This window comes from Orycteropus afer, unplaced genomic scaffold, assembly GCF_000298275.1.
Source record: "Orycteropus afer afer isolate SDZICR_OR568_19922 unplaced genomic scaffold, OryAfe1.0 scaffold00083, whole genome shotgun sequence".
Lineage (NCBI taxonomy): Eukaryota > Metazoa > Chordata > Mammalia > Tubulidentata > Orycteropodidae > Orycteropus > Orycteropus afer.
The window spans coordinates 4,383,147-4,396,217 of record NW_006921670.1 but is presented as its reverse complement, the minus strand read 5'-3'; the positions used below and the strand labels follow the sequence as shown (position 1 = coordinate 4,396,217).

The 13,071-nt window shown below is 48.8% G+C and overlaps 1 protein-coding gene across 1 annotated transcript in view; it reads right to left on the bottom strand.

Annotated features, from left to right (window-relative positions):
• Positions 1 to 727: 727 nt before the first annotated feature.
• The window catches only part of GRAP2 (GRB2 related adaptor protein 2), a 28,627-nt gene continuing 16,283 nt past the window's right edge, over positions 728 to 13,071 (bottom strand). Inside the window, exons 3-7 of the mRNA XM_007941690.1 lie at positions 11,646 to 11,765; positions 6,898 to 7,066; positions 4,225 to 4,443; positions 1,496 to 1,618; positions 728 to 907 (exon numbers count right to left, since the gene is read on the bottom strand). Coding sequence (XP_007939881.1) covers positions 728 to 907; positions 1,496 to 1,618; positions 4,225 to 4,443; positions 6,898 to 7,066; positions 11,646 to 11,765 — 811 coding nt within the window. The remainder of the gene's footprint in view (positions 908 to 1,495; positions 1,619 to 4,224; positions 4,444 to 6,897; positions 7,067 to 11,645; positions 11,766 to 13,071) is intronic.

The following is a 13,071-nucleotide window of genomic DNA, read 5'->3' as shown; positions in this document are numbered from 1 at the left end:
TCTCAGAGGTTGGTTCCTCACAAGGCCTGTTTCTCTGTATTAGAGAAACTCTCTCATGTCAGCCATGAGGATGACCCAAGGGACGTCCCATTGAGGAAGATGAAACTCTCCTCCAGGCAATGAATTGGAGGCCAGAGGCAGTGTTGCCCAGGCAGGGCCTCCGCCACAGGCCTTGGGACACCTGCTTCTCCCGTCTTGCCTTCACACCCTTCCCCGCCTCCAAGCTCGGACTTGCCTGATTGCCTGCTCCACCTTCCTTCCCAAGCCAGCAGCGCCCACCCTCCGGGAAGAGGAGGGAAGCCGGCCTGCAAACCCTTAGTGGGACTAGGGCTTGCAGGTAAGCCAAAACGTGCCCAACCAAGTCCAACCCCACCCTGCTGTTCTGCATGCAATGCCGGGGTGTGGGGCTCTCAGTGAAAACCCGTGAGGCAAGGAGGAAGTGGTGAAATGTTGAGGACAGGAAGAATTCTGTTTCATTTCTCTGTCCCTGTACTCCCCAGTGCCCCCACTGACTTCTGCAAACCCACTGAGGGATGCGGAAATAAGTGTGAATATAACTCTCCACTGAGTCCCTTCCATATTAACTAATGAACCAAATTGCCAATAAATTACTATCGTAAAATGTTGTGTGTATGCACAGACAAACGAGTCTAGTCCAGCTTTTGTCCTCGCCCCTGCTCTTGCCGGCAGCTTCAGATCAAAAGCCTCTGACCCTTCCGGAGAGTCCTCATCGTGTCATGGGTGCGACATAGTTGGCAGGGAAGAGGCCCAGTTTGTTGTGCAGACGGCCCGTCCACCAGGACGGGTTAGAGCTATCCAGGACTTCAACCACCTCTCCGCTGCAGAAGCCCAGCTCGTCATCCTCGAGGGCTTCGAAGTCGTACAGAGCCCGGGCCCACCGCACGCGCTGTTGGGAGGGAAAGCACAGGTTCTTCTGAGCCATGGGTTGGCCGGGGTTTCCTCTGAAGGCCCCATGACACAGAAGAGGATAACCCTCCCTAAAGGGCGACATGTGCCTTCAGTTCCCAACTTAAAGCAGAACTGGGATGCTCAGCCCTGAGCACCAAGTCCCCAGAACTCAGCAGAGGAATTCCTGAGTCCCAGGACTTGTACCCTCAGAGATGTTATTCTCCAAGGCCCCAAGAGAAGCCTTGAGAACTACACTCCGCATCAATGTATGATATGGACCGCACCATAAATGCAGCAGACCTGTCACCGCAGAATTAGAGTCAAAAAATGTGTGAGCAGGACCAGGCCCTGCAAGCAACTGATGAGGAGACCGGGTGGTGGCAGGCTGAGTGAGGGCAGCCTGGCTCCAGGGCTCTCTTCCTGCCATCACTCCCTTGGTTCCACCCCCTCTACTTTGATCTCTGTGCAGTTTGAGGTCTCTCTCGGGAGACCAACCATTTTTCTAATTCCCCATCTCGCCTTTTCATTTTGAGCTCTGTCCCCGTGGTCCTTGCCCAGGGAGTCCGGAGAGGGAAAGCTCACATACCCCTGCCACTTGGAGTTGTACCGGGTCTGTGTGCCTCCTGTGCATGAGGGCAGCATTCATGTCACTGCCCACGCCCAGGCCACAGTGCCCGTCGTTTATGTCCAGGCTACCTCCACGGCGTTCCTAGAAACAGGAGAGAGAGGACCCATCACACATGGTCAGTAGCATCTTGCACACACAGCCGGGATTATAGGAATAAACTACAGGTCATGGAGAGAGTTAGGAGCCCTGGCAGGTTAAGTGCACTGAAAGGCTGGCAGTTCAAATCCACGAGTGGCTTTGTGGGAGAAAGGACCACAAAGTCTTGTTTCCATAAAGATTACAGCCTAGGAAACCCAGTGGGGCAGTTCTATTCTGTCCCATAAGGTCACGGTTGTTGTTGTTGTTGTGATGTACCATCGAGTCGGACCCAACTCATAGCGACCCCTCCTTGGGTTTCTGAGGCAGTATCACTACGGAAGTAGATTGCTCAACCTTCCTTCCGAGAAGTGGCTGGTGGGTTTGAACCACCAGCCTTCTGGTTAGCAGACAAGTCCCTTAGGCACTACGCTACCAGAGGTCACTGTAGTTGGTATCAGCTGAGCAGCACCCAGCATCAACAAGAGCAGTGGAGAGAGCATGAGTGGTTCCGTGATAGAATCCTCACTCCAACGTGGGAGACATGGGTTCAATTCACGGCTGATACACCTCCCCACTTGTCTGACCATGGAGGCTCGCGTGTTGCCGTGAGGCTGAACAGGTTGCATCAGCACTTCTGGACTATAGAGGGACTAGGGAGAAAGACCTGCCAACCCACTTCTACAAAAGCATCAATGAAAACCCTGTAGATGGACCGGTCTCACTAAATTGTACACGTGAAAAATTGGCAAAAGTTGTGTTATCTGTATTCTTATTATTAAAAAAAAAAGTTCATGGATCACAATGGTCCAGTCCTCAACCGATCAGGGGGATGGTGCTGGCCTGAGTAACGCCTTGTTCCATTCTGCATGGGGCTGTTATGTGTCGGGACTGACTCAGTGGAAGGTAATTGGCAACCATGGAGAGAGAGGCCCAAGAGCCTTAGATGCTGTAGGCAAAGAAGATGGCAGGTTTCACCCACTCAACCAAGAATTATTGATCAGATCAGGGACCTGCCGTGACCACCAAACCATAACCAAACTCACTGCCGTCGAGTCGGATCTGACTCATAGCGACCCCTCCTTGGGTTTCTGAGGCAGTATCACTACAGAAGTCTATTGCCCAACCTTACTTCCGAGGAGTGGCTGGTGGGTTTGAACCACCAGCCTTCTGGTTAGCAGTCAAATGTCTTAGGCACGACGCCACCAGAGCTCCCATGACCAGGATTAGAATTATTGATCGGGCACCTACCAAGACCAGAAATTTCTCATTGGAAAGATGAGGTTCCTGTCATCTGGTCCCCACTGCCTCTTAGTGCTTGAAAACAGCCCCAATGCTGGAAACAGGCACAACAAAGAAACCTTGGGGCCTGTTGTGGTCCAGGGGCTGCTGCCAGGGGAGGAGGCGCCATGTCTTACCTGGTTTCACCAGCTCAGGTCACTTACAGAAGACCCTGGGCCCCCGGAATGGGGGAAGCATGAAAACTGCTCTTGGAATTCCCAAGACCTTGGGCCATCTTTGTTTTCCCTCCTGAACTTTTGTATGCACTTGGTGGGAACACCCTTTTCTCCTTTGGTTCAAACTTCTCAGGCTTCAAATCAAGGCATTACCTAAATGAGGAAGGATCCTTTAGTTCCCCAAAGCACATGTTGCTTCAAAAGCCTCAATGTCTTTTCAAATAACCTGTCCCTGGTGAGCTGTGTCATTTCCTTTGAAAAGGAGGGAGAAACACACAAGTGTCTGCGACAAGTACTCTAGTGAGCAGAGAGGCGTGCCCATGGCAGCTGGGTAATCAGGGAAAGCTTCAAGGAGGAAGTGGTATTTGAACTCTAGCTTCAAGGAGGAATAGGACCAGCCAGGGGAGGGCCTTTCAGGTAGAAGGAAGGGGCATATTACGAAGCCACAAAGGCATGGGAGAACACGCAATGGGCCATGCAGGTGCGTGGAAGATGTATTTGTGTGGGGAAGTAGCGAGTAGCAGCAGGGAGGGCTGGGGAAACAGCACACAAAGGAATTTGTATGGCCTGGAAGGAACTTAGGAATGATGTTATCTGGCTGCATTGTCCAACTCTGTAAGCCATTTAAAATCCCTTCTGGAGCAAGGCCGAGGGGAATAAATAAAGAAATAAGCAAGGCTTCATGGCAGGTGTTAATCCTTCTTTCTTGTGGCTCCTGCAGCCTGATGAGTTGGGGGGCGGTACATGAATAGATTTGGAATTGTGCTGATAGGACATTAAGTTGTTCACTGAATCCTCCGAGGAAGTGTGTCTGTGTTTATGGGTGTATCCTCGGGCAGGCAGCCACTGAATTCACGGAGATTTCTTCACCAAGAGCAGTTGTCATGTTTCCCCCATTCTGGGGGGTTCATTCTTTGTGAACCCTGTAAGTGACCTGAGCTGGTGAGTCCAGATAGGACATGGCGGCTCCTGCCCTGGCAGCAGCCCCTGGACCACGACAGACCCCAAGGTTTCTGTGCTGTGCCCGTTTTCCAGCACTGGGAGCTGCTGTTTGCAAGCACTGAGTGGTAGTGGGGACCAGATGGCCTGAGCCAGGGAGGAGGGCAGACTGTCCTCCCCACTTCATTGTGTTCCGCTTCCTCCTTCTCTAGATACCTGATGGAGATGCTGCTGCTGGAGGTACCGCTGCTGCGGTGGCTGCGTTGCCGCGGGATACTGCGGAGGGGGCTGCTGATGCAGGTGGTACTGGGAGGGGCCCGGAGGCGGGTGGTCAGACAGCTTGCGGTTCATCGAGGGCCGCATTTCTTCTCCCACGGCTCCACTGAGGTGTGGCCCTCCTTGGGGCCTCTGGTCCAGGCTATTGCCCCGGCGACCCTGGGAGAAAAGAACAAAGATGATGCAAACCCATCCTCCCTGCATCTCCTGGTCCTGCTCCATTTTCTGGCAGCCGCTGCCTGGCTTGGCTCAGTATAGCTCCACCAAGCAGCTGATGGGGCGGGGGACAGCGAAAGAGAGTCGATGGGTCAGCCCCTCACATTTCCCACAGTGGCCTCTGCTTTCTCAGCTTCTACCAGTTTTTGGAGGTGGAGACTCTAGTTCCCCTTCTGCCCACTGAGTTCTTTCCTGGGAGGCTTGTTCTCTGTGTAACCAGGCTGAAATATTTTACTTCACTGGTAAAATGCCATTCCTTCTTATCGCATGTTGCCACGCTGCTGGACATCCTACCTTCCGGATGAGCTCTGCTGTTGACTTTGCGTGATTTGAACTGTCATTTATAGCCTGGTGATAGAGACCCACACAGCAGCGTTCTCATAGCACCATGGAAACCAGGCCTGCCGTTGGTCATGGTGGGAAAGAACAAGACCTTTTCTACTTAACGTTCTAACAACCTCGTGCCTCAGAAATGCTTTGTTGGTATTTTTTATTTAGCAAACACTTACACAGGGCCCTGGGCCTGGTATGTGCCAGGCACTATACTAAGCGCTTTGCAATATTAAATCATTTAATCCGGTTTCATGTTGCCTTTCTCATCTCTGAAGGTACATCCTGGTAAATTAATCCTGCCATCCGTTTCCTGGTTAAAAGAATTCATGACACCTTGGGCCATCTTTGTTTTCCTTCCTGAACTTTTGTATGCACTTGGTGGGAACACCCTTTTCTCCTTTGGTTCAAACTTCTCAGGTTTCAAATCAAGACATTACCTGAAGGAGTAGGGGTCCTTTAGTTCCCAGAAGCACATGTTGCTTCAAAAACCTCAATGTCTTTTCAAATAACCTGTCTCTGGTCCTTTGAAAATATTCTGCAAAATGTGTGTGTGTGTGTGTGTGTGAGTTTATGGAAGGCAAGGTAACGTTTCCTCAGTGCCTGCTGTGAACCAGGGAGGACACTGGTGCTTACTGGTAGAATTCTCCCATTTGGGGACCTGGGTCCCAGTCCCTGCCAATGCATGCCTTGTGCAGCCACCACCACCCACCGCCTGTCAGTGGACGCTTGTGTTCTGCTGTGACGCTCAATGGGCCTCAGTGAAGCTTCCAGACAAAGATGGACCAGGAGGAAAGGCCTGGTGATTTGCTTCCAAAGACCAGCCAGTGAAAACCCTCGGGATCGAACTACCCGATCTGCAGTCAGTCACGGGGATGCATTTTGTACCATCGTGCGTGGCGTCACCATGAGTCGAAGGCCAACTCAACAGAAGCTAACAACAGATTGTGAACCAGACACTGTGTCAAGTGCGGCAACTCGATTGTCTCACTGAATCCTCACACCAGCCCAGTGAAGGAGCCGTTATTTTAATCCCTGTTCCACACATGAGAAAACGGATACTCAGAAGGAGGTTGTAACTTGGCTAAGTGGTGTGGGTAGTTAGGAAATGAGGGTTGAAAGCCAGGTCTGTGTGATGCAGTAACTGGACGCTGTCTGTGAAAACAATACTGTTTCAAGAGCCAGAAGTCCAGGTCTAATCCTCTCCCGCAGGGCTCCTCCCCCAGCCTCACTCCTGCCACAGACCTCTAGCTGCTGCTTTGGTTTTGGAGTCTACGCTTTTCTCTGCTGTCTCTGTCTGTAATGTCCCCACTCTGATCCTCTGCATCCACGGACAGCTCCTGAGTCCAGGCTGAAAACCATATATGACCAAACAGCCTTGTTTGGCCATCAAGTCGATCCCAACTCATAGTGACTTTACAGGACAGAGTAGAACTGGCCCATAGACTCCGTAGGCTGTAATCTTTATAGGAGGAGCTCTGGTAGTGTAGGGGTTAAGCGTTTGGCTTCCATAAAAATTACAGCCTTGGAAACCCTATGGGGCCGTTCTGCTCCCTCTTACGGAGTTGCTGTGCGACGGAATCAACTCAACGGTAATAGGTTTAGTTTAATCTTTACGGGGGCAGATCTTCAGGTCTTTTATTTCCCCTGCAGAGTGGCTGATGAGTTCAAAACGGCAGCTTCTCAGTTAGCAGCTGAGAGCTTAACCGTTGCACCACCAGGGCTCCTTAATGAAACAGCATCCGCAATGAAAGTTAATGTTTGCTGAATGCTTACTGCATGATTAGGAAGAATGCCAGGGATGGAGAGCCAGTGTCTTCTCTAATCTTCACACCCACCGTGTGAGGTGGATATCATTATAATGTCATTATTATGGGTGAAGAAACTGGGGACCAGAGAACTTTCTGGAGTCCCCTATCTTGGAAGTGTGAAGCTAGTGTTTAAACTGAGATCTGTCTGATTTGAGTGATTCTGCCTTTCGGAGGACCCCGAGGACCTGCCTCAAATGCAGGTGTCTCACGGAGGCCTCTCTGACGGGGGTCAACGGGGCAGCTCCCACCCGTGTACCTGATCCTCTCGGCTTCTGTCCCTCAGGAAGATCTGCTTCTGCTTGGAGACGGACGTTGTCCTGTAGAAGTCCACCAGCTTATTTAGGGATGGAAACTTCTCTGTCCACAGGAAGTAATTTCCCTTGTTGTCTCGCATGACCTTGAAGTGTTGCACGTCATCCTCGTGCCTGGAGAGCAAGCAAACACAGTTGGATTGCACGCAGTGAGAAGGCCCCGGCCCCAGGGCTGTGTGTGTCTGGGGATGCCGGAGTTCTGTGTGGGCAGGGAATGGAGGCGTCAAGGGGTTACCTGTCATTGGGCCGGTGGGCTGCCCTGTCCAGCTTTAGCAGGAGGTTTGTGGGAGGGACAGCTCAGGACACAAATTACTCTAAACCTGCTGCTGTCATCTCATAGCTGCCCTATGGGACAGAGTAGAACAGAGCAGAACTGCCCAAAGGGTTTCCAAGACTGTAATCTTTATGGAAGCACATTGCTACCTCTTTCTTCCGCCGAGAGACTGGTAGGTTCGAACAGCTGACATGTTGGGTAGCAACACTGAACCCTGCACCACCAGGGCCCTTTTCAGTTATTCTCCAGACCTAAACCAAACTCAATGCCATCAAGTCGATTCCAACCCATAGCAACTCCCTTTGGGTTTCCAAGGTGCTAAATCTTTATGGAAGTAGATTGCCTAGTCTTTTTTTCCACAGAGTGGCTGGTGGGTTTGAACCGCCAGCCTTCTGGCTAGCAGTCAAGTGCCTTAGGCACTGCACCATCAGAGCTCCCAGAGAGGTCCCTGGGTGATGCAAATGGTTTTGGCTTGACTGAAGTGCTGCGGAAGACAGGCCTGGTGTTCACCTTCTGCAAAGACTACAGCCGAGAAAACCCCATGGAGCAGTTCTACTCGGTAAGAACGGGTTGCCATGAGTCAGTCAACTTGAAAACAAAGAGTTTTATTTTTTAGTTTTAAGGACTTAGAGGTCAAGGACCTTTTTCACAAAGGTGATCTGAAACATGGCAATGCCTATACCGGTGAGTCTTGTCCTATGCTAACGACTCAGACGGGAGGGGTTTCAGAAATCGTTGGACCCATCTCCTTTAACTCTCTAAACTAGCACAAGCTGGTAGGAAGGAGATCTGGTGGTGCAGTGGTTAAGTGCTCACCTGCTAGCCAGAAGGTCGGCAGTTTAAACCCACCTAGTGGCTCCTTGGGAGAAAGAACATCAGTCTGTTTCCATAAAGATTACAGCCTTGGAAACCTTGTGGGGCAGCTCTCTGTGCTACAGGGTTTGCTATGAGCTGGAATCAACCTGACGGCAGTGGGTTTGGTTTGGTTTGGTTTGGTTTGGTCAGCTGATGAAAGTACCTTCCTCCCTCCGTGAGAAACGTGTCACACGTTGTTCTCTGTGTCATGGGGATTTCTTGCTTTTGGTTTAAGTTTTGCATAAATAAAGTTACAAAGTATTTCAAACTTTTTTTTAAAAAAAAAACCTGTTACATAGAAATGTCTAGAAAAACACATTATATCGAGTTTTATGATTGGAAAGGATGTCAGAGATTGTTTCGCCTCACATATCCATTTTACAGCTGAGGACACAGGCTCAGAGGAGTGAAGAGGCCTGGTCAAGGTCACTGTGAATGAGTGGCAAAACTGAGACAGGAACCCCAGGTCTCTGAGCCCAGTCTAGTGAGCTTGGCCTGCTCACCATTCAAACATGCCGACTTCTCTTGGAGTCCCGGGTGCTGCAGACAGTGAACATGCTCTGACAAAGGTTAGAGGTTCTAGTCCACCCAGATGCCTGGAGACCTACTGCTGATAAATCAGCCGCTGGAATCCCTGTGGAGCAGGGATTCTGACACATATGGGGTCGTCACGAGTCAGAATTAACTCGACAACTACTGGTTTTGTTTTTTATTTCTTAATTTCTTTTAGATCAGCCCTTTTGCTCTTAGTCTGGACACATAAGTGGTGGGCACATTAGGCCAAGGTTGGAGAAGCTGGACTGTATCCATCGGGAGAGGGGGACTGGTCCTTTATTTTATTTTATTGGTCCATTATTTTTAGCTTCAGTGTTACTCCATCACCACCATGTCCTTCTCTTTTGGATGTAATGTTTATGTTTCCTACAGACATACATTCACATCTTTTATTATTACTATTTCTCTATGTCCCTCAAGGTGCTTATTTGTGGCTAAGAAGTTATCCTGACTTTGCCTCCTGTTATGTTTCAATTGCATATGGAATATACGTTCATATCTTAAGATGAACCAGCACTAATGATACAAATTGCCTGGTCCACTAGAAAGGCTAAGAATTTAAGGGGTCGTGGAGCATAAAGATACCTTGGAAAATTAATGTTGGTTTCTTAGAAATGGATTTAGTGGGCTGTGTTCAGAAGGGGATAGAAATTCCCAGCTTCTCTCTCACACTGGTGGGCTGGGCTCTGCTCATAGCTAGGTAACCTCTTGCTTCACTGCCTTGAGGCAGTGATCCACATGTTACCATTACTACACACTCTTCTCCTTGGATTTTCATGTTTGCACTCTCAGACCACACGGTTCAGCTCATAGTCATTATTCCTCACATCTGAGTGAGGAGGAGAAAATATTCTTAGGATATAATTATTCTTCCTGTGCCTTTAGTCAAAGAACTGAGCGTACAAAACGTTAACCCTTTTCTAAGCTGTGAAGATGAAGGTCAGGGTGCACTTGGTTACCTAGGTCTATGGAGAGAGAATAGCCTGATGCCGTCTCGGCTCCTGAGAGGAGCAGAGACAAGGATACAGCTCCAGGCTCCAGACTCTCAAGTCTGTTTCACATACCTGACAAATGTTGAGTGCTGGAACTACAATTAGTTCTTATTATCTGTGCTCACGACAGAAAGCAGATGTATAAATAAATAAAAATGCTTTTACTTTGGAATATATTATGCTGCATTTTTGCAGAAGGTGTAATGATGATTATGGTAATAATCACCACAATAAGAAGGTGCATTGCCTCAAACCAGGGGAAGATTCTGGCAGAAACCAAGGCTGGCCGTTACACACAATTCACTTTAACCAAGGAAGGATAAGCCAGAATTCCTGGCTGAGAAACCCAGAGTCAAATTCATGCAAACCAAAGGCAGCAAGAGATGCCCTTTAATCTAGAGATTTACTTGGTCTGCTCTCTGACCAAAAGGAGCTTTGGTGGCATAGCAGCTAAAGCATTCAGCTGCTGACCAAAAGGTCGGTGGTTCGAATCCACTGGCTACTCCAAGGGAGAAAGATGAGGCATACTGCTTCCAGAAACGTTTACAGCCTTGGAAGCCTTATGGGGCAGTCCGAGCTCTTAAAAAGTAGGTTCGATTTGTAAGATTTCTTAAAAGAGAAAGATTTCATTTCTGATAAGTTTAGAATTTATGACCCATCAGTGTTGGCCTGGGCTAATGTTTATCACTACACGAGGGTGAAAATGAAGGCTTTAGTGAAGGATAGTTAAGAGTTTCAGCAAGGTTGCAAGGACAATGCTAAAAAGACCAAACTCTTTTCAAGCAGCTTAAAGGCACCCAAACCAAACCAAAACAAAACAAGAAAGCCAAGCCAGTTGCCGTTGAGTCAGTCCCAACTCGTGGTGACCCTGTGTGTGCAGAGTGGAACTGTGCTCCATCGAGTAGTCAAGGCTGTCACCTTTTGGAAGCACATCTCCAGGTTTTTCTTCAGAGGCACATCTGGGTGTATTCAAACTTTCAATGTTTTGGTAGTTGAGTGCTTAACCCTTTGTGCCACCCAAGGACTCACAGGTATGTACAAATGGTTACCTTTGTAAGTTATTATTGGTAAGTCATTCCTGTCTCTTCTCTAAAATACCACTCTTTCTAAACAGTAAAGTTGCCACAGTTCACCTAGCTCCCCAGATGAATGTACTTAAAGCAATAAAACTACATTGCATGCCTTTCAAAATACAGAAGAATCCAGACCAGCAATTCCTGTGAGTTAGCTTGACAGTCAGGTTTTACTGTACAGGTTGTCATGTGTTCTGCTGTCAGCATTCGTTCCTGCACTCTCAAATGTGGTCTCCAAGCCTGAGAGGTGACTTGGAATCTCCGGCATGCTGACCACGTGCACAGGTGATTCAGAGTTGGGGCTTCTGCGCGTGGGGCTGCGTAATGCAGATGCGTGACCCAGGTCACACCTTCCTGGCTGCTGCACGCTCCCAGGATTCTACTGTTACAGGCCCTCTACCCCTCGCCCTCCCCAGCTCTGCTCTGGTGGTCTCAGTTTTCCTGCATTGAACCTTGCTGAAATAGCTCTTTAGCCTTGGTTTTTGTTCAGCCACTTACAACCACAAAAAGACTATTTCCATTTTTCTAGGACTCTTTCTTCAGACATATGTCAGTAGTAAGAGAAAACCTGAAGAGTTAAACCCAAGAGGGGTTGGTACAATCGGGATTCCTTCCATCCACAAATAGTCATTGAGTGTCTACTATGCGCAAGGCACTATCAAAGGCACACCAATGAACTTGAAAAAATCTTGTCCTTCTAGAAGCACCAGAGCTTGAGCGGGAGGGGATGAGTGTCCAAATAATTTTGAACACAAACCAGTGTACTACAGGGTCATATACAAGTGTCATGGGAAGGACATGCATCACAGTTGATAAGATCCTGGTCCCCTTGGCCTCCCATATTTCTGGTCATTTGGTCATATTCTGGTAGTCACCTCATGGCTTCAGTTGTCGGTGCAGTTATGGGCTGATGGGGTCAGCCTGGGGTCAGGAATGGCCAGTACCTGACGGAGATGGAGAAGTCTCCAGGGGAGCTCTGGCTGGCACGGATGATGAAGAAACCGATCTCCTTACCCATGAGTAAGTTCTCTGCTTGGTGTCGTGAGAGGCCTTCATGAAACCATCTATCAGGTGGGATAAAACAAGAGGACCTTGGTGAGATGTGTGCGTGACCCACCCCCCTACAAAGCCCAAACCAATTGCTATGGACTTGACTTGGACTCATGGTGACCTTATGTGTGTCGGAGTACACGGCACTCAGTCGAGTTTTCAGTGGCTGACTTTTTAGATCACCAGGCCTCCTGAATAGCCTTTTGGTGGTCTTGAACCACTAACCTTTTGGATAGTAGTGGAGAGCTTAACTGTTTGTGTGAGTGATACAGTGGTGGTGGTTGCTGGATGCCATTGAGTTGACTCTGACTCATGGCAACCCCTTAGGACAGAGGAGAAATGCCTCAAGGGTTTCTAAGGCTGTAGTCTTTATGGAAGCAGACTGCCACAACTTTCTTCAGTGGAACAGCTGGTGAGTTTGGACCACTGACATTTTGGTTAGAAGCTGAGCACTTAACCACTGCACCACCAGAGCTTCTTGTAATGAGTGACAAAAACACACTGCCACTGAGTTGATTCCAACTCATAGTGGACAACCCTACAGGACAGAGTAGAACCCGTGCCCCACATGGGTTCCAAGGCTATAATCTCGACAGAAGTAGACTGCCTCATCTTTCACAGAACAGCTAGTGGGTTCAAACCACTGACCTTTCAGTTAGCAGCCAAATGCTTTAACCATTGCACCATCTGATCTCCTTGTATGAGTGATACTGAAACCAAGTAAAGTCACAACTATTTCCCTACTCCGGTTAAAACAGATCACTAGAACAGATAGAACCCAGGATGGGAATATATATGTAAACTTAATTACTCTCAACTATTTCCCCACCCTGACCCCAGTAGGAAACAGATGAGTAAATACAATAAGCTTAGTTCCTTAAGAACTGAATGGAAAAAAACCCAAAAAACAAAAAAATTCTTTCCTGCTGTTTCCTTAGGCAAAGGTGATAAACCGTTAATGTGTCTTAGAAAACAACTTGAAAATTAACTGTGGCCTGGGGTCATGCGCAGTGGGACAGAGAAGAACAAAGTTACTGGGAACTAACTCTCCCCTCTGCCTAAGCCCCAATCAGCTGATGACAGGAAGCCAGTGTGACTCATCCCGTAGGAAAACCCACTGGATCAAAACACTGTTGTTGTTGTTATGTTGTTGTTGTTAAGTGCCGTCGAGTCGTTTCTGACTCATAGCAACTCCATGCACAGCAGAACAAAACACTGCCTGATCCCGCGCCAGCCCCACAATCCCTGCTATACTTGAGCCCATCATCGCAGCCACTGTATCAATCCATCTCGTTGAAGGCCTCCCCCTCTTTCGTCGAC